Below are 26,391 nucleotides of genomic sequence, written 5' to 3' on the forward strand. Positions count from 1 at the left end.
TACCGCAAAACTTGTCAACAATTAATCAATTAGAGCACAAATTAAGAAGCAAAATCATGACAAAATATTACTTATCACATACAAAAACTCTAAGTTTGGACCCGATAATGATGGCAATGGGTCGGTGCTGATTACATCCACCACCCGGCTGCCCTTATACTTTTAGTTCCCATCCCCATCTTTAACACACAATGGGTATACAAAACAGCAAATTATGCTGTGCAACTGTGTGCACCATGCATGCTGCACACGAAATTAGATCCATAATTTCTATACTATATATCCATAATTTCTATATTATAGATTCATAATTATTGAACTCTATATTCACAATTACAAAATTCTATGTTCATAATTTTCAATGTTCAGATTCCTAATTGTTGAACTCTGTATTCCCAAATCACTGAACTATATGTTCATAATTTGATAACTATACAGTTTAAAAATTATGAATCTATAGTATAGAAATTATGAATCTACAGTTTAGAAATTATGAATCTACAGTATAGAAATTATGGATCCAATTCCGTGTACACCTTGCATGGTGCACAGCATAACGCTCCATAAAAATGAAATAAAATAAAAAACTCAATCGATGCGGAATGAATTGGAATTGTCACCAGAAAAAAAAAACTTTGTAAAATACATAAATACTATCATAAAACTTTACATACTTCCATATATGGAGTAGTACTGTCAAAACGGGCTAGCCTGCCCCATTAATCCCACCCTACTGCGGGCCTAATGATTTGCTGGCTTTTGCAGGTTGGCCCGCGGGCGTTTAGGTTATCCTAACCCGTCCCACGCAAGTTAGTGGGCCAGCTCGCGGGTTGTTTTAATTTTTAAATTATTCTTATTATTATTATTATTAAACAAATTACTACACTTTTCTAGTTTATATATTCAACCAAATCAGAACACATTTCTATTTAGACACAATTATACAAACATAAACGAGAAACCGTGGGAAGCCATTTTCTCCGATTCGGACTTTAGAGTTGTGACCTGTGGGCGAGAGGGGGTTTGGAGTGGCCGGACAGAGTCACGTAGAGAGCAGTCTATAGACAGCACAAGTGCACAACACTATCTTTAGTTTATTTATTGAGTTAATACCCAAAATCGTCCTCGACTATAGTGGTTTTTCTCAATTTCGTCCTAAACGACTTTGGTGACCTAATATCGTCCCAGACTTTTGTGTTTCGCTCAATTTAGTCCCAAACTTTTGTGTTTTTGCTCAATTTAGTCCCTCATTTGTTATTCTGTCCATTTGGTGTTAAATAAATAGACAATTCAGTAATTTTAATATTGGCATCTCTTTACTTATAGACATGTGAACTGCGAAATTCTTTTTTTTTTTTACGAATTACTCCCAGAATTACTCCTAAAACTGCGAATATAAAATTTGATTTGCAGGTCCAGGAGTAATTCTGGGTGTAATTCGTACCAGAAAGAGGAATTTCGCACTTCACAAGTTGAAAGTAAAGAGAGATCAATATTAACATTACTGAATTGTCCCTTAATTTAACACCAATTTGACGAAATAACAAATGGAGGACTAAATTGAGCGAAACACAAAAGTCTGAGACGATATTAGGTCACCAAAGTTGTTTAGGATGAAATTGAGAAAAACCACTATAGTCGAGGACGATTTTGGGTATTAACTCTTTATTTATTTAAAGGTTGGGCCCACGGGTTGGCCCGCATCCCGTGCAGGTTGCAGGTGAAAAAGGAGCCATGTCCGTTCAATCGTTATGCGTTGGACCCGTGTCCAGCATGCTTGCTGGACACGGGTAACAGTGCCGTTAGGCACTGTTATCTCTTCTTCTTCTTTTTTTTTTTTTTTTTTTTTTTAAATTGTAGACCGCTTCGTTATAGGAGTATATGTTCATAATTTTATTACTATATTATTAATAACTGTACATTCATAACTCCATAACTGTACGTTTATAACTCTATAACTGTACATTCATAACTCCATAACTGTACATTCATAACTCCATAACTGTACATTCATAACTCTATAATTGTACATTCATAATTTTCGAAGCTCTATGTTCACAATTTTAGAGCTCTATGTTTATAATTTTATCACTATATGTTCATAATTGTAAGTTCATAATGTTAGAGCTCTTTGTTTATAATTCGATCAATAACTGTACATTCATAATTCCATAACTGTAGATTCATAATCTCATAACTGTAGATTCATAACTCCATAACTGTAGATTTATAACTCCATAACTGTACATTCATAATCTTCGAAACTCTATATTCACAATTTTAAAGTTCCATGGTCATAATTTTATCACTATATATGTTCATAACTGTAAGTTCATAATGTTAGAGCTCTGTGTTCATAATTTCATAATTACATAACTGTACATTCATAACGGCATAACTGTACATTCATAATCCAAAAAAAAATAACGCCGTTAACGGCAAAACGCGCGCGAATTTTTTTTTTAAAACTAAATGACGCGTTTTTTTTTTAAAAACGACGTCGTTTTGGGCCCGTGTCCACAATTCACTGTGGACACAGGTCCAGGGCATAATTTGCCATGTCCGTTAGGTTCGCATATTCGTGAGCCACTTTTTTGTGGCACTATCCGTCCCATCGTGGAGCGGGTGCGGACCAGCCTGCAGATTTTGACTCACTTTGACACCTTATATAATTTTATTAAGTGAATGTTATGTTTACAACTCAATAAATAATTTTAAAAAAACTTCATTTAAAAAATTGAAAGTATAGGACGACATTAAAGTGCACTTTTCTCTTTTTATCTAAATACAAATATCCTTAAATAATAGTAATTATTTTCCTTATTTCATTTTTTAAAACAATTACATCATTAGTATGGTAAGTGCACCATATACTTTCTAAATTTTATTATCATCACCCTAAGTTCACAACTTTCTCAAATATACCCTTTCTCTAAAAAGCTTCTCCAGTAGATTTTAAGAAATTTCTGAAAGTTGATTAAGGAAATTGTAATAATGTTTAGGAACTTTCAGTTTCTTAATTACTCTGGATTTCCACACAAGATTACTTTCCATCTTTTCTGGATTTCTGTTTTTTTGTTTTTGTGTTTAATAGTTCTAAATGTTTCCTTACTGAAGTTTCTTCTATCCATGCATATATGTTGTACCCTCCACCAATGTTTTTGTGCTTTACATGAATCAATTAATGAATCTTTTTGTTGCTTTAATGAAAGAACAGCTTATTATGACTGTTTGTTTTGTTAGCTTATGGACTCAACCTCTTAGGTGGATGGGAGGGTCCGTACCTGATGCCCGCTCTCAGACTGCGATTATCAGGATTGATCCTGAGTTCTCATCCATAATTTACTACTTAGAACCAACTGAGTTACCCGTGGCCTGTGGGGCTGGCAAAACAATCTTCTAATTCTGTTTCATTTCATTTCAAAGTAAAACATAACATTCTCTACCTTTCATGGCTCTAGCTTGCAGGTGGATGGTCAGTCATTGTTGCACTTAATTTTGTGGTTGACACTGTTGGATCATGTACAGACAAGACAGTAATAGTGTTCAGACCAGACAACCTAATGATGTGTAGCCACCATATCCGCAATTTACCTCTTCCACTAAGACTTTAAGGCAGCACAAACCGGGACGGTGAAAACAGAATCGAAGTATAATGTTGAACAAGTAGGATAAATGTAACTATTGCGCTTTACAGTGGTCCAACCATCACTACTGGAAATTATGGAATTTCCGACCACCTGAAAGTGATCTTAAATCAAGTCGAAAGCAAAAAGTGGTCGGAAATAGCAACAAAGATTTTTCCGAATACCAAAAGTGGTCGGAACAAGGCTTTCGACTTGATTTAAGATCACTTTCAGGTGGTCGAAAATTTCATAATTTCCAGCAGTGCATGGTGATGACAAACTATGCTAGATGCCTAGACGCGCTGATCAGTTGGGTGAAAATTTTAAAATATAATGTGCTGCTTTGAAATTCGATATTAAAATATAATAATTTGTCTGACCCACAACCGTCTAAGAAATTGATCTACTTTTAAGTATCTCGAAATTAAGATGTAATTCTTTACTAAAGATGAAAAAAGGCATCAACTAACTTCACCAAATCCCTCCTAGTTTTCCTCCTAGTATTAATGTTGTTTTTCCGAGGCTCTGGATTTATCCAGTCAGCAGCAGTCACAGTCCCATGAAAAATCTGCAGCCACTTGACTCATGTCTGATAGCAATGTAGCTAATTTCCATCTAATAAAGGAAGAACACATGCATCAACTCACTAAATAATCATTAATTAAAACATGAATTTTCATCCACCTCTGATGTCTTACATCATTATTATTCTGGCTCTTATCGTGAAATTTCTTGCCCACAAAATACCTCGGGTAAATCAAGACAATTCAACGCTCATTAGGTGAGAGGACCAGTTCTGACCCACAAGGAGCCACCTCAAAAGAGAGTAAAACTCTCACTGTGATCTCTTGCCCACAAAATATCTCGATCTAACAGGATTGTGGAGTGGTAAATCAAAACAGTTCAATGGCCATTAACAGGGCGTTTGGTTCACTGTAATTTAGCTGTAGTTGAATTGCAATTCAATGGATGCCTCAATTACGTTGTTTGGTTGGAGGGAATTGCAATTCCACAGAATTGCAATCCCCTCCTTTCGTTGAATTGCAATTCATGGGACAATTCAATGAATTTGAGAAGGGGAAAACATATGAAATGACACTACTACCATGGGTTGTTATTACTATTATTATTACACAAGGGTATTTTAGTCTTTATATCATTTCTTTCATTCTCACTCTAATAATTCTATTTCTCCCTACCAGTAAGTGCTAGGACCCGTGTCTGGCCTACAAGGAACCACCTCAAAAGATAATAAAATAAAATTTCCACACTGAGACTGCTAGGATCTGACCCTTACCACAATTTGTCACAAAAAAAATTAATTAAATTACCTATAGTCCCACATAAACACTCAAGAATCAATTGAGCTACGGACATAAACACACACCCATCATCAAATACATAGAAAGATTTATTCATTCATTTTAAATTTAATACAATAATTAAGAGCAGATGGTACAATAATCAGTGATTATTAAGTGCTAATTATTACAGTATTTCAACGATATGCATAATGCATTCACTATGATGCAGATAATTTCTTGATTCTTTAAAGGTTTGATCAGCTGCTTGGACAGAAGGTGATCATGTAATCGGAGCCGGCGCAGGTGAAAGTGCTGGTAGCGTCATCGTAGGCGTAACTGTAAGCACTAGGGCAGGCGGTCTTGAAAATCTTGGAATACTCATTCGGCGAGCATGTCTCCGGCGTGTTGTGGTCGCCGGAGCAGCAATATTCCGGGGTGTTGAACTGGGCGCAGGCGCTCTTGCAGGCGACGACGGAGCCGGAATCGGTGACCTGGAGGACCTGGGGGCAGTTGGCATTGAGGTCGGAGACGCAGCCGGCGTACTTGCAGTCGCCGGAGCCGCCGGAAGGCTGGATGCCGAGGTCCACGTTGTAGCCGTCGACGAGGCTGACGTCGTAGAAGTCCTTGTCGGCGCTTCCTTTGGCGATGGTGAACTCGGCTAGACTCACCGGAGGCGCGCCGCCGCCGGCGCACTTCAGCCCGCCGCAGTCGCCGGTGACGCACTTGCCGTTGCCGCTGGCGTCGAAATTGCAGCCGGTTCTTGCCCAGAACCGGCCCGACCACCCGGCCGGGGCTTGAAGCTGGACGCTTTCTCCGGGGGGCAATGCGAAGCCGCCCTCGCCGAGAAGGGCGCCGCCGTTGCCGGAAAGTGTTCCCGGCCACACCGTATACGTGCAAGCGTTGTGCAGCGTGAAAGAACCAGCCGCCCAAACATTCGTAATTCCTGCCAAAAACAAACGTAAGATGGCTCAGATTATTGATATAATTGTGATTAAATGCTAAAGATCGAATTGTTTACCTAACATCATGAGGACGGCGACGACGAGAGAAACGGAAGAATTTTGTAGGGAAGCCATTAGCATTGCGGGAAGAACACAGCAGTCTCTGTTAACCTTTCAACGGCCGGTGATCGACGGCGGTGATCGGCGGCGCTAATGGAGGTTATGGTGGAGGAAGATGGATGGATTCGTGGGAGTTAGAATGGGATATTTATAGGCACGTACTCTCCCCAGTTTTTTTGTGTTTTTGTTTTTGTTTTTTTTTTTAATATTTAAAAAAAAATTATTTTCTTTGGGTGGAAAGTTGAATTTCTTAATTTAATTGACTTCATGCAAATTTATAGATATTTCCATGTCTTCTTGTGACCCAAAAAAAAAAAAAAATCATTGTCACTTCTTAGAGATATTTCAGTGGTAAAAAATTGTTACCAGTACAAAAATTGTCACTTTTTAGAGGTATTTCTGTAGCAATAGTAATTTTACTTCATAATATTTACAATTTTTTTTTTCAATATAAGATTAGTTCTTTTCATATTTATTAATAAGTAAATTTTTTAAAAAAACATAAAAGTGGTAAAATTGTCACTTGTTTTGAAATATTTTGGTTTAGTTTCTATAAATTTTAATATTGTAATCTCTCAATATCTTATAATTAAATTATGTAAAATCTGAACGAAAAAAATTGGTGAATTAACTTTAATTCACATAACTTTGCATTTAATTTATATTTCAAAATTTTTTTTAAATCAAATTGATTTTAAAATTACTTGAAAGTATTCTTACAATCTCTTACCTTAAAAGCAGGCTTTTTATTTAACTATTGTTTTTAGTACCAACTCCATTAGTTCTTCCCAAAAGGTTGAATCCCCAACTCCATTAGTTTAGTTCCTATATTGACGTATTTAAAATTTTCTAAATGAAATTAAATCATTAAAAAATCAAATAAAAAGGTAAAGCATGTCTCAAGAATGAGAATTCAAACCATATTTTCAGAAATATTTTAAAATTTTGGTAAAAGAAAAACTAAAAATATAGCCAATAAATCCTCAAAGGCTAAAAAGTGACAAAATTAATAATTCAACATAATTAATTACAACATTAAAATGAGAAAAAAAAAAAAACATTTACCAAAAGGATGAAGTTGCAAGATTTTTTTTGAAAATAATGCAATAAAAATCCAGGATTGAGGTTTTAACTCTTTGCATGTATATTAGAATTTATATTAGGAGCAAATGTTTTAGGTTTAGCAATTCTTGTCTTGGTGGTTTACATATGAAGTGGTTTTACAAAGATTGTGATGCAACTAATGTGGTTCTTGATTTCCTGTCTTGTCATGCTCCATTAATCCATTATGCTCCAAATTTTCTAATTATTGATCATGTTTATTCACAAGAGTAAGCAAGTAAAGTTTTCCGGATCAGATTCGACAGATGTTTAAATTTGATTTAATTACTATAATATTGAGTCATATTTGAATATCTTAATACTTGATTTAAATAATTTGAGAGAATAATGAATTTTTGTAATACTTCGTATATCTTATATATAATATTACAAATTTAGCTGATATGTTTATATTTATATGTTATAAAATGACAAATAATTGAATTTGGTGAAATCTATGTGCTCTTAGTCTAGTACTTTGATTAGTTGGCTCAATTACGCTCCTCTAATTCTTCACGCTTATCGAGAATCATTAATAACACACACATTTTTATATCATTTATATATTTATGACAAGTGAGATTGCATATGAAATTATGAGGTGATTGAATAAATAACGTAATGGTAATGTCATGACAATAATATGAAATAGTTTTTATATATTAAAAAAAAATTAACTTCCAAAGAGACTCCATATTCTTGGTTTTGATCTTGTCTTCATAGGAAGACTATTTAATGTGTTCTCCATATAAATTTATAACGACGTAGAGACTTGCTCAAGACTTAGAAAATTTCCCTATATCTCAAAAGCTTTGAATGGAAATGCATGTTCTTGATAGTATAGCTATTGTTTTTAATTAGAAGCTTCCTATTAAACTCCCATGGAGTGTAAATGGGGTTGTATGGCTCAATTGGAAATTTTCCAAAAAACAGTTTTTTTTTTTTTTTTTTTTATTAATAAATGGGGTTAAATGATAATTTAATGTTCAAAATTAACTTTCTAATTAAACGAACAACCCACGTCCAGCAGTTTGGAAAAACTATTGGGAAACTTACAAGTGGACTAGCTAATATCGGTCATTAATATGTTACCCTTTTATGAGTCAATAATTATCATATTATGTGGCTTATGTGTCTTCAATTTATTTATAGATACATAAGCTGTTACCTAAAGGTAGAAAATATGTTAACGACAGACACATTGTGTATCTCCAATTAACATATTCTATATATGGAATTAATATTTTATATGTCAGTAGTTAACACAGTATGTGCTCTCAATTTAATTATTTAGAGACATCAATTGAATTCATAACAATCAAATAATAAAAAAATATTAGGAAAAGAGTCAAATAGGCCCTTGAACTTTAACTTAAAAGTCAATTAGGCCCCTAAACTTTTTAAAGGTGCAATTACACACATCAACAATTCATTTAGGTGCAATGAAGCCCAAAAATAAGTTAATGATCTGCTACCACAGGTCATTAGGGCTCAGACCACCTTCCGGCGAAATTTTCGGCAAAAAAAAAAGTGACCGGCGAAATTTTCGGCAAAAAAGTGATCGGTGGCGACCATTCGCCGGTCACTTTTTTTTACTGAAAATTTCGTCGGTCGGTCACCGGTCATTTTTTTTTTTGCCGGAAGGTGGCCTGAACCCTAATGACCTGTGATAGCAGGTCATTAACTTGTTTTTGGACTTCATTGCACCTAAATAAATTGTTGATGAGTGTAATTGCACCTTTAAAAAGTTTAGAGGTCTAATTAACTTTTAAGCTAAAGTTCGAGGGCCTATTTGACCCTTTTTCTAAAAATATTCATAACAGTTCGGATTAATATAGTAGGGATATTAAATGCTATATAAAAAAAATATTGTTGACGGTTGTACGTCCAATTCCAATTCCAATCTTCCAATTCATAAATTTCCATCAACCACTTCATAAATTTTCATCCGCTGAAACCTCATGTGACATGAAGAATTAATGTTGTTATTTTTGTTGAAAATATCGAATGCTATAAAAAAAAAAAAAAAAAAATCGTTGACGGTTGACTCAATCCAATCAATCAATTCTTAAATTTTCATCCTCCGAAACTTCCTGTGAAACGGGATGCGAGGAGCGTTGGAGTTAGGGATTCAATCTTTTGGGAAGAGTTAATATTGTTCTTCTCCCATAATTAATGATGTTCTTCCTTCTATTGTTGGTTGTTTTCTAAATTATAAAAATCACATGAGAAAGATAAATCATTCTAGAAAAATTATGTGTGATTAGTTTTACTGAGTCACATAAGAAAGGTAAATGGTATTAGAAAATATTGTGTGACGGGTTCGATTGAGAAGATGTTGGCAATAATCAAACTCGTATCATTTTGATAAATATATGTGTGCACCACTTGGCCACCCTGTTCGGATTGGAGTATGTTTATTTTTTAGTTTTTTAAAAGGAAAAATGACATCTTATCCCCCTTGATTTATATGATTATAATACGTTTTTCTCTGAATTATTTTAAAAGTGGCAACTTTTTTTCTTTATGTTAAATTGACATTTTTACACTTAAAAATAAGTATTTCATTTATTTTCTTTCTCTAACAAATTATTACTTATATATGAGAATCAGAATATAAATAAATGCGAAAAAAACACATCTTTTGTAATTACTCCGTTTAATTTTAAGCTAATGCTACTAACAGAATTAAGACTTAAACAAAAATAATTTATTAATAATAGATAATCATAATATTAATATTAATTGTGTCTTTTATTTTCCACATTTATTCTTATTCTTATATATAACCAACGGTTCCGATTTGAACCGCCAGTTCGAACATCTTTTTTTTTTTTTGTTAATTATATTTTTAATTTTTAAAATAGTCTAAATTTAATAATTAATTAATTTTTTCTCGATTTAGAACCAAAATTGACCATTTTTTAAATTGGAATTGGTGATTCTGATCCCCAATTTTAATAAACTAGAACAAAAACGTTTGTAGGTTTCGGTTCTAAATTGTAACCAAAGTCGTCCCTACGATTTCGGTTGCTACAGTCTCCGGTTAGTTTAGACCAAACCGTGATCATCCGTACATATAAGAAATAATTTGTTGGAAAAGAAAAATAAATAAAATACTTATTTTAAGGGTAAAAATGCCCATTTAACAATAAAAGGAAAAAATCACCAATTTTAAAATAATTGAGAGATCTAATATGAATACATGGATAATTCATATGGAAAAAGCGTTATAAGCATATAATATAGCGAAAAAAGTGTTATTTTTTGAATTTAATTTTAATTTTTGTAATTTAGATGAGTATTACATTATTGAGCACAAGATAATACCATTAACGTGATTAAATAAAATGTAATTTACTAAAGTAATTCATTCAATAATCTTTTATCTGTTTTATTGACTCGTATTATTAACGGGTTAAATTAATATTTTATTGACTAATTAAAATGTAATTTACCCTGATGCTGCAGCAGCTTTTGTCCTTTTTATTTTATTTTGTTTCTCAATTTAATTTGTTTTATTTCTTTATTTATTTTATTTATGGAGTATTTGTTTTGTTTCATTATTTTGTCCCTTTTCTTTATTTATTTATTTTGTTTTGTTTCTTTATTTATTTTGTAATGTTTTTTTTTATTTTTAATTATATTTTGATTTAAATAATTATTTCTTTATTTTTTATTATGTATTAACGAAATAATTTATTTTATTTTTCTAGAAACAATGACTATTATTTCATTAAAAAAAGTTCTATACACGCCAAATAATAAAAGAATGGAATAAGATCAAAATAAAACTAGCTACCAGCTGGTCTATACCTCATTAATTAAATGGAATTGGTCCAAAATTTCTTTCAAAAAGTTTGAATAATTAATGATACATAGACACACATTCTGTAAAATGTTTGAAGCTCGGAGTATACGCAACTACAATGGCAATTCTAAGAATATTCATAATCGGTATGAATTCAAAATTTTTCTCAACTAAATCATTTTTGCTTGTTAAATCCATACATCATTCTTTTTATTTTTGGTAAAATTCGAACCCTACACTCTAAAGCAGCTAGCAAAGCTAAACCGCCTCTCAATTTATTTTCGGTTACCTTGAAATTAGTAATTAATCAAAGTTTTGGATTATACTCCAAGGATATATATAAATTACTCCGCAATATTTTGAAGTTTTTTTTTTAAATTTTTTTTTTTTTTTGGGTGTGTGTCGGTAATATGACAATAAAAAGGACTCCAAAATTTCACAATTTCAACCAAAGCAGCTTGATGTATATGCATTGGACAAAAGTAAACCTAATTCCCAATAATGGTGATAAAGCATTTCCTATGAATTTCAATTCGTTTGTTTCCATTTAGGAAGACACTGTATTTGGAGCTGACTTTATTATCATTAGTCCACCTAATTAAACATTGTTAATGTGAAGTTCAAAGAGGACACTTTTTCTTCTTGTTTGATGATCAAAATGGAAAGCTTGTTTGGTGTCAAGATAAGAAGTTGTATTTGTTAGGTTTTAAAAAGTTAATAATATTGGAACAAACTGCATGTTATGTTGTTTGGTAATTAGGTTGTTAATTGAAAATAACGATGGAGACTTTTCATGTCTTTAAAAGTGGTCTGAAATGTCATTTTTAATTAAAAATTTTAAGTTTTGATAACCTTTCATTGATAAGAAATTCTAAAATTTTCATATGTGAATTAGATATGACACATTATTTGTTAGTCACATTAACATTTGATTAATTACATATTAAGAGTGTGTTTGGAAAGTAGGAAAATATTTTATGAAAAATGAGTCATTTTTCAGAAAGTATTTTTTTTCTAGTATTTGGTTGCATTGCAAAAAATTGTCTTGATGTGTTTTCTAGCCCATCGCACAGTTCTTTCTAGTTCAATTTTCTTTTTATGTGTAATTTGTGAGTTATTATATCGAATCGAAATTTATTCAATGCACATCTGTTACAGATTTTCATCATTGACCAAAAAGAACAAAAGTTTAGAAGCTGGTGGATTAAATGGGAACAAAGAAACCTAATACACGCAAAGAATGTTAGGCAAAGAAAGGTTGATGGTTTATTACATGTCTGATTAACCAATCTGAAATTCTGAATGACTGTTGATTGTGTTTAAGGTGAGGTTGATGAGAACCAACTAACCTAACTGTTCCCTTTAATTTCCTCGTATCATCTCTCTTTGGGTGAAGTCAAGTTGGTTGATCCAACCCACACAACCCTACACCGCCCATTCTTTTTATCATGCCATCCATCTTTCTAAGTTTCGGCGGCAAACACAATCAATTAATTCAATAAAAATAATAATAGAAAGAAAAAAAAAAAAAGAAAGAGAGACACAATATATTTACGTGGACATCGAAACGTAAAAATTATAGGCCTTTTTAGACGATGTGCTAAGTCAAAAATTCATAAATTTATAAGTAATTTATACATATAATATTGTGTATGGATGAAGTTGTCGGTCTCTCTCGAATGATGGCCCCCCACCTTTGATCCTTACTTTAGCTTTTATAGGTAGAATGAGTAGTGGGTATTCATGGTAGTTTAATCGGGCAATTAGGGGGAATTAATTGGGTAACTAATGGGGTTACGTTCAATAGGTTTTTATGGGTAGTTAATAGGTTTTTTAATGGGATTTATGGGTGATAATGAGTTTTTATGGGATTTATTATGGGTAATAGTGGGGTAGTAAAGGGTAATTATTTTGGGAGCAATTCTATCCTGGACCATATCCAAAAATGGCGTCGTTTCTTTAAGTAAAGAAATGGTTGCCGTTACAGCTTAACAAAGCTTGTATTTTTGATGTGTTAATTACAAAATAAAATTATAATGTATTTAAAATGAAACTGCCTCACATATTGTTTTTATATTATCAAATGAAACTGTAATTGAATTGAAATGAAATTGTAGTTGTGTTGCATATAAAATGAAACTGAATATAGGGATGGCAACGGGGCGGGTAAAATCCCCGTCCCCGCTACCCCGACCCCATCCCCATTCCCGGCAGGGAATTGAAAAAATTTCCCGTCCCCGTCCCCGCGAGAAATTTAGCGGGGACGGGGAATCCCCATCCCCAATCAACCATAGTCAAATATCAAACTATTACAATTTTTTATAAAAAAAATAAAATGAAATCAATAGTATCATTTACTTATTGTTTTTATATATACACTACACGTATTATTGAATGTTATCAACATTCAATATTCAACTAATCCAATATATACATATTCAATATTCACAGTGTCTGTGAGTTTGTCTGCGATTAGGTCTTAGGGAATTAGAGTTACTGGCATAGTGATTTCTGATATTTTAATTTTAAAATCTAATACAACTAATAATCTAATTCATAATCCTAAAATTATATATATATATATATATATATATATATATATATATTTATTTATTTATTTAATTTTCGGGGACGGGGCGGGGCGGGGAGGGGTTTCGCCGTCCCCTCTGGGGAATTTCACAAATTTCCCGTCCCAGTCCCCGATTCCGAATTTTCCCCCGTCCCCGTTCCCATCCCCTACGGGGACGGGGCACATTGCCATCCCTAACTGAATAACTGTTTCACATATTTGAGTGTATAATGTCGAATGAAACTGTAGTTATATAGGAATGAAACTTTAGTTATGTTGAAATGAAACTGAATAACAGTTCACATATTTGAGTGTATATTGTCCAATGAAACTGTAGTTATATCGAAATGATAATGTAGTGTGTTGTAATGAAACTATAGTGTATATAAAATGAAACTGAATAACTGTTTCACATATTTGAGTGTATAATGTCGAATGAAATTGTAGTTATATCGAAATAAAGTTGTAGTTGTGTTGAAATAAAACTGCAGTGTATATAAAATGAAACTAAATATGTTATACAAATAGAGTTACTTTTTGCAGAACAACGCGAAACAATTGTCGTTTCTTTCATTAAAAGAAACAACGTCGTTTTGATGCCTGGACCAAAGTATAATTTGCCTTATTTTGGGGGTTATTATGAAGGGGCGTTAGGTATCCATTCATCACACTCCTTCATGGATTTTAAGTTGGTAGAGCTAGACTTGAACTATCCTATTTACACTCATGGCACTATTTTAGAGGGTGTTTGGTAGTCTGGAAAGTTCATATTTTTCAAAAAGTTCGGGTCAATGAAAATATAATTCCATGATATATCAAGAAAAGTAAATCTCTATCTCACTTGAGGGATGTAGGATTCTTTTTCCTGTGTGTCTAAGAATATACAAAATTTATTCAATTACGTATTTATCCTTTTTGACGTTAGGTTAAAAGTTTCTTATAAATATAACAACACTATTTATCATAGAGATTTGACTCTCTCAACACTTTGTTACATACGTACTGTTTTGACTTTTGAATATTCTAGTTGCAATTTTTTTTTTATCTTTTTTTTGCCATATGATTTATTAATTTACAAGTGATTTAATAAAACTCTTAATTATTCGTTACGTTTTTTCTTTCTTTCTTTTTAATGTTTGTATATTGCAAGGATATATTAAAGATCTAAAAAAATTTCATGGGAAATCAAGCTTAAACAACCAAACATCTTAATTAATTTTTTAGGTAATTTAATTCCTATATTTCTAGGGTAATACCTAGCATACTAATTAATTTTCTTTGCAAAGTTACTTCCATGAGATACATTTTTTAGAAATATTTTTTTTTAAGAATTTAATTGATGAAAAAGTATCAAACGCCCTCTTAAAGTTTTTAATTATAAAGAGTAATACGTACTACGTGAATTGTCCATTTTTACTTCATTATTTACTCTCAGTTTACACGTCATATTTTAATTTATCCAAGAAAAAAGAGTATGTATGCCACATTTTGTATTACTCTATTTCTCTTTTATTAATACAATTGTGACATGTGATTTGACTCTGTGGGTGTTCATATATTATTTTCATTCTATGAAGATAACAATGTTTTGGTAGAGTTCTTCAAAATAAGATTTGCTAGACTTGAAGTGATAGAACCAAAGTTGGGCTATCATGGGAATAAACAAACTTTGCCGATGTTAGCCCACCATATTGGGCTAATGGATCATAGTTCTCTGTTTTAAGGCTCGAGGTGTTGAGACTGACCCGGTCCAATAAAATGTGTTATTAATTAGGAACTTAGGATCAACATGACAACCTGTAGACATGTGCTGCCAAAAATTTTATGATTGAGTGGTTGAGCCTGGACCTGAAGTTCAGTGGTATAAGTATAAGACTTTTTATAAGAAAATTTAATATGGGTTCCTCTCTAATCATTCATGAAATTAAACCGTCACTCAATCTGCAAGAAACAAGTGATTCATTTAATTCGAGAGTGTGTACGTATTAGATTTCTATCATTGTTAATGTTCTTAGATAATTATCAAACTTGAATGTTAATTTTGTCAAACAGTCTGCGAATGTGTCGGGGTTACCCGTTGTCTAACAAAGAAATTCCGTTGTTTCCATGTCTAACCGTATAGAGTGATTTTTTAACTCTCCTGCTGCTTTCTTATGTAATGCTTTTTTACTTATATGATGATAAATTTGCCCTTTTTCCCAAAATAAAATAAAAATCCTATATATATGCACAAGCCTTGATGGAGTAATTAACAACTTTAGTTTTGGGGAGTTATCCCCATATGACAACATACAATTATACAAACATGAAACAATGAAACATGCCCGCATGGGTAGCTCGATCAACTGGTCATAGAGGTGAAACTTTGGAAGAATGACTAGGGATTGAGTCTCATCAGGGGCAGGGAGCCCCGGTCTAGCCTCTGTGGTTCATGTTTAGTTGAGTCACCATGATTTATATCCTCCCAAATGCTCTGTCGGGCCGAGATGTGTGGGGCCTTTAGGGTTGGGTTCAACCTCTTGGAAGAATGAAACATGGTCGTATAAGACTACTTTTATTTGTTAGTTGAGGACCCAGAATTCCTGGAAGCCAGAATGTGCATGTTACGTTGTAGGGCACATGGGCTGCTTGTCTCTGCATGCCACCAACTACATTCATGATTAGCTTAGCTATACAAAGTGCTAAATAGGTTTCCCATATCATGCATGATTTCAATCTCACTCTCAAAAGACGAAATCCCTCACCTCAATTCCTGAATCTTATAAAATTGCAGATAGATAAATCACGGTGATTCAACGACTTCTTAAGGAGACCATTATATTAGATGAAACTTCTACACTAATCAGACTCAAACCCTCAATCTACTACTTAAGTACCAACTGAGCTGCTTGTGTGTGCCGAGCCATACATGATTTCTAGTTCCATGATATATAGTTGTTCATCACCACAACTTCACAAGGCTGCTCGATCCCACCACAATTATCATTAGTAGATGACAAACAATCAATTCAAGTACTGTTAATTGAAATCATAGTCTTCCCTTAAAGAGAGCATTTTTGCAATTCTTGCTACCTTGTTATGACAGGTTTAAGGTGCATTATTATATTTTTGCTTGGGGATTATTATATTCAATTGTAGATTACTAGATTGTGTCAAGTTATCCAAGTTGTACATTATATTATTATTCTGCTATAAATTGATCTAAATATATATCTGAGATGTGCTGGCTGGGGCTTGGAGTATCTTTTGTGCTCTTTCACTAATAACATAATGCTTGATGGTTATGGAGGTATGGAGCAACCTTAAATTTTCAAGCCAGTTGTCTCATCCAATATAGGTGTCTACAATTCAGCGAGAGGATTGGATTAGTCATCATTGTGTTTGACGGTGAAAATCCTGGATTACATCCAAGAAATAATGCATGATGGATGTGTTTATTTTAATGGGGAACATTCTTTAGTTGTTTTCATGTCTGTACTTATATCTTTCATTATCATGTGTATATATACATACATACATACATACATGTATACCTAGCTAGCTTTCTCCAAAAATGAAAAGATTTAGAATGGAGAAATTTTGATCATATCGATTGCGATGTAAATAGGAATGTGTATGTGTGAGTTAATCTTAATTTTGATCCCCAAATTATATATATATAATGTTTTAATTTTCACTTTTAATCATGGAAATCAAATTCGATCATATTTGATTTTTTTTTTATTATTGAAAATATGTTACTTCTAATGATCACACGATTGAAAATATTTTACTTTTAGTCATTATAAAGGATTAAGAATGACATATCTTCAATAATTAGCACTACTGAAAACTTGTCAATTTTTATTGTCCACTTAAAAATAGATGGGAATCGATGTGATTCCGAATTCGTCATGTTTCTATATAGCATCCACCAATTGGGGATTAAAAAATAATGAGTCCATAATGTTTACAAGTCACCTATCAAAATAGACAGTAATTTTTATCACCCGAAAAGTAAATGAAAATGTAGTCAGAAAGATTAAAAAAAATTGTTCAGATATTTTTTTAAATGATTTATTATCCACCGTCACAAATTCGAATGTAGTGTAATTAATGATAAGACACTTCATTGGAAGTCAGATCACTTTAACATTCATTTCATTTCTTTGCATTTGCGGGTGAATTTATTATTGTGATGTGATGAACATTGAAGAAAGAGTGATTGTGTGAACATTTGAAACTTCCTAGCATCATCCACATCCTACATACAATCATTTGCACGTTGGGATTATTATTATTATTATTATTATTATTATTATTATTATTATTATTATTATTGTTATTGTTATTGTTATTGTTATTGTTATTGTTATTATTATTATTATTATTATTATTATTTTAAGAGTAATGATATTCACTCTTAAAAAATTTCCCTCATAATTTTTCTACTCACATGACATTATTTGATTAGTTACTTTAATTTTTTAAATTAAAAATTGGTAGAGTTAGTCAATTCATGATACCTAAAAGCATCCCCAATAGTTGAAGTTTTTTCCACGACTATGAAAAAGAAAATGAGAGGTAAAGGAAAAAAAGAAAATAAAAAATAACGCGCCCAATTGGGCGGAAGATTTACGCCTCACGCGGGACAACATGACTTTGTTTCTTTCTTGGTGGGGCCCACAGATTCAACAAAACCCAGCTCCTTCAGTTCAGATCTCATTTACTACTCTCTCCTCCATATAAGCTTGCCCCCTCCAAAATCATCCAAAAAATCATTGATGGAGATGTCTAATAATTATAAGGTATGTAATGAAATGAATTTATTAGAGAAAAAATAAAAATGGGTCAAAATTTTCTTATTTTAAAATTTAAAATTTGGTTTTTGGTATGTAAAAGTGGTCCCAAAATTGAAAATTCCGTGTCTGACATAGGAAGAAAAAATAGGCATAATAGAGTACATATTTGACTGCATTTCTGCCTATATACACCCAACTAATTAAATTTTGAGTTTTAATGTGTATTGTCCTTTGTACTTGTGGACTTGTGGTCTCGACTCTTGTGGTCTTGTGGAGTACGTGCTAGAAGGGATAGGAATGCTATTTTTTAGATATTTTTTAAGTTTAAAAAATAAGTTTTTTTAAAAAAATAGTTTAAAATTTTTGGGTATGTTATACTTTATAGGTAAAGATGCATTGGATCACTTTTCTTGTTTTATGTTTCGGTTCCAAACATTGGAACAATTAGTTTAGAGTAACCTACTTCATTGGGTGGAATTTTTTTGACAAATTTTGTGTGAGTTATAATTTATTTTTTTAAAGAGTAAATTTATAAAATACAAAAAGCAAAAATAAAAATAAAAATGGAGTGGTCTGGCGAACATTCCAATCAGTCATGAGCGTGTGAAGTGCGCATGCCTGTTAGGTAGCCTACGATGGCACATTGCATTATAGGTTTGTTTTTTTTTTTTTTTTTTTTTTTTTTTTTTTTTATAAAGAAAAACTAGATTCTAGTAGCTGAGATAAACGAACATGATTGAGTGGAGGATAGGAAAGCGTGTGAGTATGGAACCTTGTTGATAAAGAGAACATGTGTCTACGTGATTTTGTGCCTCCAAGAGAAAATTAAATAATGTATTTGGGACGAATAATGTATTGTTATAAGTCATCATTATTCGAGGATATTTACATACCCTCTTTCTCACTTTGTCATCCTCCACTTAGCCATGTCTGCTTGTCCCTCGAAATCTTTGCGTTCCATTCTTAACAAATCGTGTTTCACTCTATTGAAGTTTATAAATAATACAATATTGTGGACCATGATAACATCCACCTATATATACACTACAAATATATTTAAAAACTCTTCCTTATTAGATCATAAATATGTAATGAGAGATAGGAAATATGTTTGCAATCATTCAGATCTCATTGATAAGTAATGTATAAAGTTTTAAAGTATTGCAGTATTTTTCGTCATAGTTTTAGCTCAAATTAAGAACTTTTAGGTTAAGAACAATATTTTAAATATTGTGTATGTAGCTATTCTTTGAAAGTTACTAACTCAATTCTTTGAAAGAGTCAACACTATCTTCACTGAGCCTCGATCTCATGACCTTCCTTATAAGAGAGTCACTACATACCACATGAGCACAATGTGCTTCACACACACAGACACAGACACACACACACAAATATTCAATGTTATCATTTCTTTTCTCTTTGTATATATCTTTAAAAAAAAAGGTTTCAAATTCAAACTTAGTGTAATTATTGGTATTACTGAGTATAGAATATATCATTATTTACTTTCATTATATCTGAATATAATATATGAATATTTTTTTTTTTTTTTTGAATGTTACTGGCCCTATTACATTGTAGTATCTGTTCATATACTTTCTCAACCTACTGAAACACAAAGAAACACAAAGAACCAATAACGCCTCCACTGAGGCTTGAACTCACAACCTTCCAAATGGAAGTCCAACCCGGATACCATTAGACCACATAGTCCTGGTATAATATATGAATATTTATTATTGCATACACATAATAAAGTTTGTCCCCTGTTTAGTTTACACCAAATTATGTTTAAAGTGAGCAGATCCCTTGTGCGCACCGATATTTGGATCTGTTGTTGAGCCATTGAGTCACCGTGATCTACATTCTTCCAAATATTCTATCGCGCTGTGGTGTGGACGACTCTTGAAATTGGGAATTCAACCTTTTGGAGAAGAAAAGTTTACACCAAATTAATGATTCCTAGGAAGTTGCAAATTTCAAATTCTTAGAGATTAAGAATGCATTGATATGCCTTTTCTTCTACCCTTTGGGAAGAAGAAGACTTGCAAGGAAGTTTGGTCGCTATACAATGTTTTTCACCGACGGTATTACGTCAATATTGATGGGTGAGTGTTCAATTGTCTGACAATTCTTCCTACCACGTTTTTGTTTTTATTTTTTATTTTTGTGGCATTTAACTCAAATAGAAAAAACAATCTAAGTCTAGAAGATGAAATGGTTTTGACGGTTCCTGCCATGCCAAGCTACCAATTTGTTAGTTCATTTGTCACCTGCTTTGATTTACGAGAAAGTTAGCAACTTATTAATCACCTGAACGATGAAAGTTCATAATTACTGTATAAGGGTATGCAATTGTGCATTGGGTAAACTATTGTCCTGACTTTTGTGTAATAGCATACAAATCACATATGAGAGGTAAATTGCACTAAGAAAATCTAGTGTAACGTGTTCGAAAGAAAGAGCATTGGCGATAGTACAAGAATCATGTTTGTTGATACAGTCTTTGTTACACCAATTGGTTAATATAAGGCCCGCATATAGATATGTCAGTTCAAGGACGCAGGATCAAACCCTGACAGTATTATATGAGAGTTTTACCATCTTGTGAAGTATCTCATTGTGAATATCACATATTGATATTCTCATTTAATGGGTTGCTAAGCTACTGTGATTCACTCCTCGAACGGGATGATTTAGAAATTTATGGCATCGAATCAAATATATGGTACGGCAAAGAACAATATAGAAACTACTCCGTATATATGTAATTGATAGACATTATTATTGCATGATACTTTTCAATTACTTTTAATTATGTAGATATTGCACCATAATGAAATGAAACTTTGATTAGAAATTAGGTAGAGGTAGGTGGTAGGAAATGTTCTCCATAGGTAAATAGTTGAAACATAAATTTGTTTTTAGCGCTCCTCAATTAATGACTTAACTAGTATATATTAGTTAAAAATTGAATTGATATTATACTTTATATACCAAAAACTCTTTTAATACCCATCGATTCATTCTTTGTTTAAAAGATTCAAACTATTTCCACTTGAATCATAAGTCACAAATGCAGAAACACAACCTTTGCAATGGCCTTTAGTAGGCATGCCATAATGTGAAATATTTGTAATAAATTGTAACCTAAAAGATATTATTTTCTTTCATAAAACATTAGTATTCCCTACTTCAATTCTAGCATGTTGTTGGTACTCTTACAAAGTAAAATTTTTACCACATGTTTTGATTTGATTGGAGAAGAAAAATAAAAACAATGACACGTCTCTTATTATAAATCATAAGTTCAATTTTTATCAATACTTTTCATCTTAATCTCTTTATCAAACTTGTTATGATTTAATGAATAAACAACTGTACTTAAAACTCTCTTTCACTAGGCAGAATGGACCAATTATGGTCTCATACTATCCAAATTGGCAGCTCAGTTGGTTACATAGGTGAAGTTTGAGAACAATGACCCGTGATCAAGTCTCACAAGCGGCAACATAGGAGTAACATCTCAAAATGATAGGGTTCTTTGTGTGCAGTAAACGAATGTACAAATGTCTAACATCTGTGTTCAGCTAAATCTTAAATACTCTGTCGGATCAGACCTTGGGAGACTATTGGAGTTGGAGATTCAACCGGTCTGAAAACTAGTCTCATATCTTTTCTTTATTATTCCCCATATGCCCAAACCGTGTCTAGAACTTCATACTCAAACTACCTACCCCCACCCCCCACCCACCGATCAAAGAACAAATAAATTCTAGTTTTCTCTCTACACCCAATTACAAACTTTCCCACATGAAGGCTATTCAAGAATCACTCTTAACCTTTCTTCTTCTTCTTTTCTTGTGTTTGCACTTCATCGCCGCCGTCGAATCTGCCACGCTTCCGATATCGGAGCAGTTTAGGGAGGCGCCGGAGTATTACAATTCCCAAGAATGCCCTTCCATAAACGGCGCCACCGATGACAGCTACTACATATGCTCCGATGAGGCTGTCCACGTGGCGATGACCCTCGACGCCGCCTACATTCGCGGATCAATGGCGGCCATCCTCTCCACACTCCAACACTCCTCCTGTCCCCAGAACGCCGTCTTCCACTTCGTCGCCTCCGCCTCCGCGAACGCGTCGCAGCTACGCGCCACCATCGCCGCGTCGTTCCCCTACCTCAAGTTCCAGGTTTACCGGTTCGACGACTCCACCGTCGCCGGCCTGATCTCCACCTCCATCCGCTCCGCCCTCGACTGCCCTCTCAACTACGCCCGCAGCTACTTGACCAACATCCTCCCGCTCTGCGTCCGGAAAGTGGTGTACCTCGACTCCGACCTCGTCCTCGTCGACGACATCGCCAAGCTCGCCGCCACGCCGCTCGGCGACGACGCCGTGCTCGCCGCGCCGGAGTACTGCAACGCCAACTTCACCGCCTATTTCACCCCGACATTCTGGTCCAACCCCTCGCTTTCCTTAACATTCGCGAACCGGCGGCCGTGCTATTTCAACACCGGAGTTATGGTGATCGATCTTGACCGGTGGAGAACAGGGGATTACACGACCAAGATCGAAGAATGGATGGAGCTCCAGAAGAGAATGAGGATATACGAACTGGGTTCACTGCCGCCCTTCCTGCTAGTCTTCGCCGGAAAAATAGCGCCGGTGGATCACCGGTGGAACCAACACGGGCTCGGCGGGGACAACTTTCGCGGGCTCTGCCGGGATCTGCATCCCGGTCCGGTGAGCCTCCTGCATTGGAGCGGGAAAGGGAAGCCATGGGTGAGATTAGATGCTAGTCGGCCATGCCCGTTGGATGCTCTCTGGGCTCCTTATGATCTGTTAAAGCCGCAATTTTCTTTCGATTCTTGAATTTTCTTGGAAAACAGAGAAGCCGCCGGAGAGGCACCGGAGACGGAAACTTCCACTATAACGCCGTTAACTTTGAGTCTCAAAAATTCGTTTCAGTACTGTAAAGATGAAGAAGGTTGAAGTTTTGAGTTTTTGAAATTCAGCTTAGGAAAATAAAGAAAAAATAAAAATAAAAAAGGGTGAATACAAAATTCATATTATTACTGCTGTAATGAGGATAAAAAGTAACTCCACTTTTTTTTTTTTTTTTTCTTCGGAATTTTCCTGAATGGTGTATGTTTTGTACAGGAGAGAGTTAATTTTCAGAAATGAACAGGAAATTGTCAAATTGGGATATTTTTCTATCTTTTTTATTATTATTTTGTAAAAATTAAACAAAAAGAAATAATATAATGAGAAAGGAAAAAAAAAAAAAAAAAAAAAAAAAAGTTGCAGGCAAATTGCCAGCTGATTTATGCCCCTTTTCACCAAATTTAATAAAGTTTGGTATCCACTATTTTGCTACAATTCCTTTCTATCATTGCATACTTTTTTTTTTTTTTTAAATTTTAAAATTAAAAACTTATAAGAAACTATGATTGGGATGTTAAACCGCGCATTCTAAAATATACTCCGTATTTCCGCCAGCTCTTATTGTCAACAAATGGAGTTTTAGTAAAATTTATATAAATATCTACCATTCATTTTGCTTAAATGCTTTTTAAGAATATTACAAATAAGACGTACAGGTTATATATTACATGCAGTACTATAGAAATATGAAATCAAGCATATAAATATCACCTTGATTATTTAGAAAGATAAGTTCATTTTCTAACCAGTAAATTGATATTTAACCTCGAAGCTAAAGATAAGTAGATACATGTTTATAAATCTTAAAAAACTAACAATTATTCATTATGAATGAAGAGAAGCGATATATATGAAGATTTAGTTGAGAGGAATTTGAGAAAACTATATGAAATGGCTAATATATCCTTCAATTATTTGAGAATTTTGAAGTGCAATGTTAATTTTAATAGAATTTGTTATTAATGGATTAAAACCATCACTTTACACATAATTAAAGGGGAAGATATGTATATGGTAATAATTTATGGACTGAGTCTACAATATATGTATAATTAATGGACAAAAATTGCTATTTTTTCTTTAATTTATATGATATTTGTGACTAATTAAGTTGAGCTGCATTCAAAAAAAAAAAAAAAGTTGAGCTTTGCTCGGGGAAAAATTATATCATGCGTCCCATGGTCCACCTTGTAATATAAATCATAATACAAGTTTATTTTTAGAATTTAATTGCAAGTTCATATTTAGTGTATTACATGTTTATTTTTAATAGATTTACTAGATTTTGATATATATTCATTTTTAGTGTACTATAAGTCAAAAATAACATGTAACATACTAAAACTGAACTTGCACTATACTAAAAATGATTTTTGTATCGGCATCTATTTTGTTACGTAGAACTTGATTCGGAGGAGTACAAGCTCATTGATATTGATTGAAATTTGTTTGGTGAAGACATGATTTGTGACATAAATATTTAAGATATGCTAAGATTCCATGTATAATTTTCTTAACCATAATCTTTGAAGATATATTCTAATTAAGCTCCATAGGTTTGTTATCCTTAACCATAATTATCTTTGGAGAAATTCCAATGATAATAATTTTGCAAGTCATGGTCCAATGCCAGCGATATAACACTGTCACTTTGACTTTTTTTTTTTTTTCCTTTTTTTCTTTTCTCTTTTGTCCTTTTCTTCTATTTTTTTTTTTTTAAATCAATATCATTAGTCAAGTTTGGGACAATCTATGCAAGTTGACTTGAAAAAATTCTTCTACAATGTTATCAATGGCGTGCCACATTATTATATTTCATTTTTTGCTGGATTTGATTATTGTATGGATGGTTAACAAATTTATGAATAACTAATGAAAATAAATATTTTTTCATTTTTAATACCTATAAATATTGCCCTAGTCAGGGTCTTTGGACGTTTGATAGTATGTAATTCACTGTTTAGTATTTAGATGTGTGTAATATTATCTATAAAATTTAATAAGTTTTTTTTTTTTTTCATTGGCAATTACATGTGAATTTATTGGTGCCACTTTGAGTTAAGAAAAAGTTAACACAATAACTGTCCTAAATGAGGTCGGACAAAAACTCGCGGTTGAATTAGTTTTAACCCACATATAAGAATATCACCGTAGTTTGTAAAAAGAAAAAAAAAATCAAATCTAATAATAAAACATAAGGATTATAATTTCCATAAATAAAATGTAATATTACTTATAAACAAAATCATTTTTCTTTTTTATTTTTTGGTATTAAGATAAATCTGCACTCACTACTTAATGGTGTGTATTGGGCAAACGACATAGAAGAAGTAAGCCGCACTAGAAAGACCTTTTGCGACGAGCTCAACTAAAGGAGTGACATTCATGTATGAGAATCATGTTTCACCAATTTGGTTACCTCTTTCGAGATAGAAAACCATTTTTATTAAATATATATATTTTTTATTTTTCATTGGTTATTTGTGAATTGATAGGTCCTATCACAAGTTAGCAACATGTTCACATAATAACTGTTTTAAATGGATCCCGACCAATACTTGGTTGGATTAGTCTCTCCCACTGATAAGAATACCAACATATATACATTATACAACAAAAAAATGTAATGATCAATGACACTTAGGGATTATAATGCGTAAATATTGCTCCTCTTTAATAGCTATGAAACCACGTACGAGAGTGTTTGACAAGAATTGAGTTTATAATCTTCATATACGATAATCATACTTAATCCACTTATGCATCCCTTCAGTGCCAAAAAAAAAAAAAAAAAAAATCTTAAGAAAAATGATTTTTCATATATATATATATATATATATATATATATATATATATATATATATATATATATATATATATGTTTACTTGTTAAGTACTCCTATCCGTAGTAGGAATGATTAGGATTAGGTAGTGGGAATAGTGAGATACTCCTATCCTTAGTTATTTAGCTTGGATTAGGTTGTATTAAGTGGTGGGATTTAGCCATTTTAGGTCGTATAATTATATTGTGTAAGAGAGTACAACTTTGTCATATACTTTTTTTTTTTTGAAAACCCTTTGTCATATACTTAATTCATACGGAGTATCAATTTAACATTTCATATCAAGACCTCAATTTTTTCCTACTAATGGAGAGTGTACACTAAGTAAATCTCACTTATCGATAA

The 26,391-nt window shown here is 32.8% G+C and overlaps 2 protein-coding genes across 2 annotated transcripts; one reads left to right on the forward strand and one right to left on the reverse strand.

Annotated features, from left to right (window-relative positions):
- Positions 1 to 5,016: 5,016 nt before the first annotated feature.
- Positions 5,017 to 6,124, reverse strand: LOC109152982 (pathogenesis-related protein 5-like). Its single transcript, XM_019300688.1, has 2 exons — positions 5,949 to 6,124; positions 5,017 to 5,873 (listed from the first exon to the last, which is right to left on the reverse strand). Exons 1-2 carry the CDS (start codon positions 6,010 to 6,012, stop codon positions 5,188 to 5,190), a joined length of 750 nt encoding a protein of 249 aa, XP_019156233.1. The 5' UTR covers positions 6,013 to 6,124; the 3' UTR covers positions 5,017 to 5,187.
- A 15,863-nt stretch (positions 6,125 to 21,987) lies between these two features.
- On the forward strand, positions 21,988 to 23,467 carry LOC109152959 (probable galacturonosyltransferase-like 1). The gene has a single exon (XM_019300666.1). It carries the CDS (start codon positions 22,070 to 22,072, stop codon positions 23,129 to 23,131), a length of 1,062 nt encoding a protein of 353 aa, XP_019156211.1. The 5' UTR covers positions 21,988 to 22,069; the 3' UTR covers positions 23,132 to 23,467.
- Positions 23,468 to 26,391: the final 2,924 nt, after the last annotated feature.

The sequence above is a fragment of the Ipomoea nil genome, unplaced genomic scaffold (assembly GCF_001879475.1).
Source record: "Ipomoea nil cultivar Tokyo-kokei standard unplaced genomic scaffold, Asagao_1.1 scaffold2480, whole genome shotgun sequence".
In the NCBI taxonomy this organism is placed as follows: Eukaryota; Viridiplantae; Streptophyta; class Magnoliopsida; order Solanales; family Convolvulaceae; genus Ipomoea; species Ipomoea nil.

What these genes read in the sequence shown, in the direction of transcription:
- LOC109152982 (XM_019300688.1), bottom strand. Translation starts at nt 6,012, where the DNA reads ATGCTAATGGCTTCCCTACAAAATTCTTCCGTTTCTCTCGTCGTCGCC. An exon ending in CGCCGTCCTCATGATGTTAG is followed by an intron (nt 5,874 to 5,948) that starts GTAAACAATTCG and finishes TGTTTTTGGCAG; the next exon opens with GAATTACGAATGTTTGGGCG.
- LOC109152959 (XM_019300666.1), top strand. Translation starts at nt 22,070, where the DNA reads ATGAAGGCTATTCAAGAATCACTCTTAACCTTTCTTCTTCTTCTTTTC.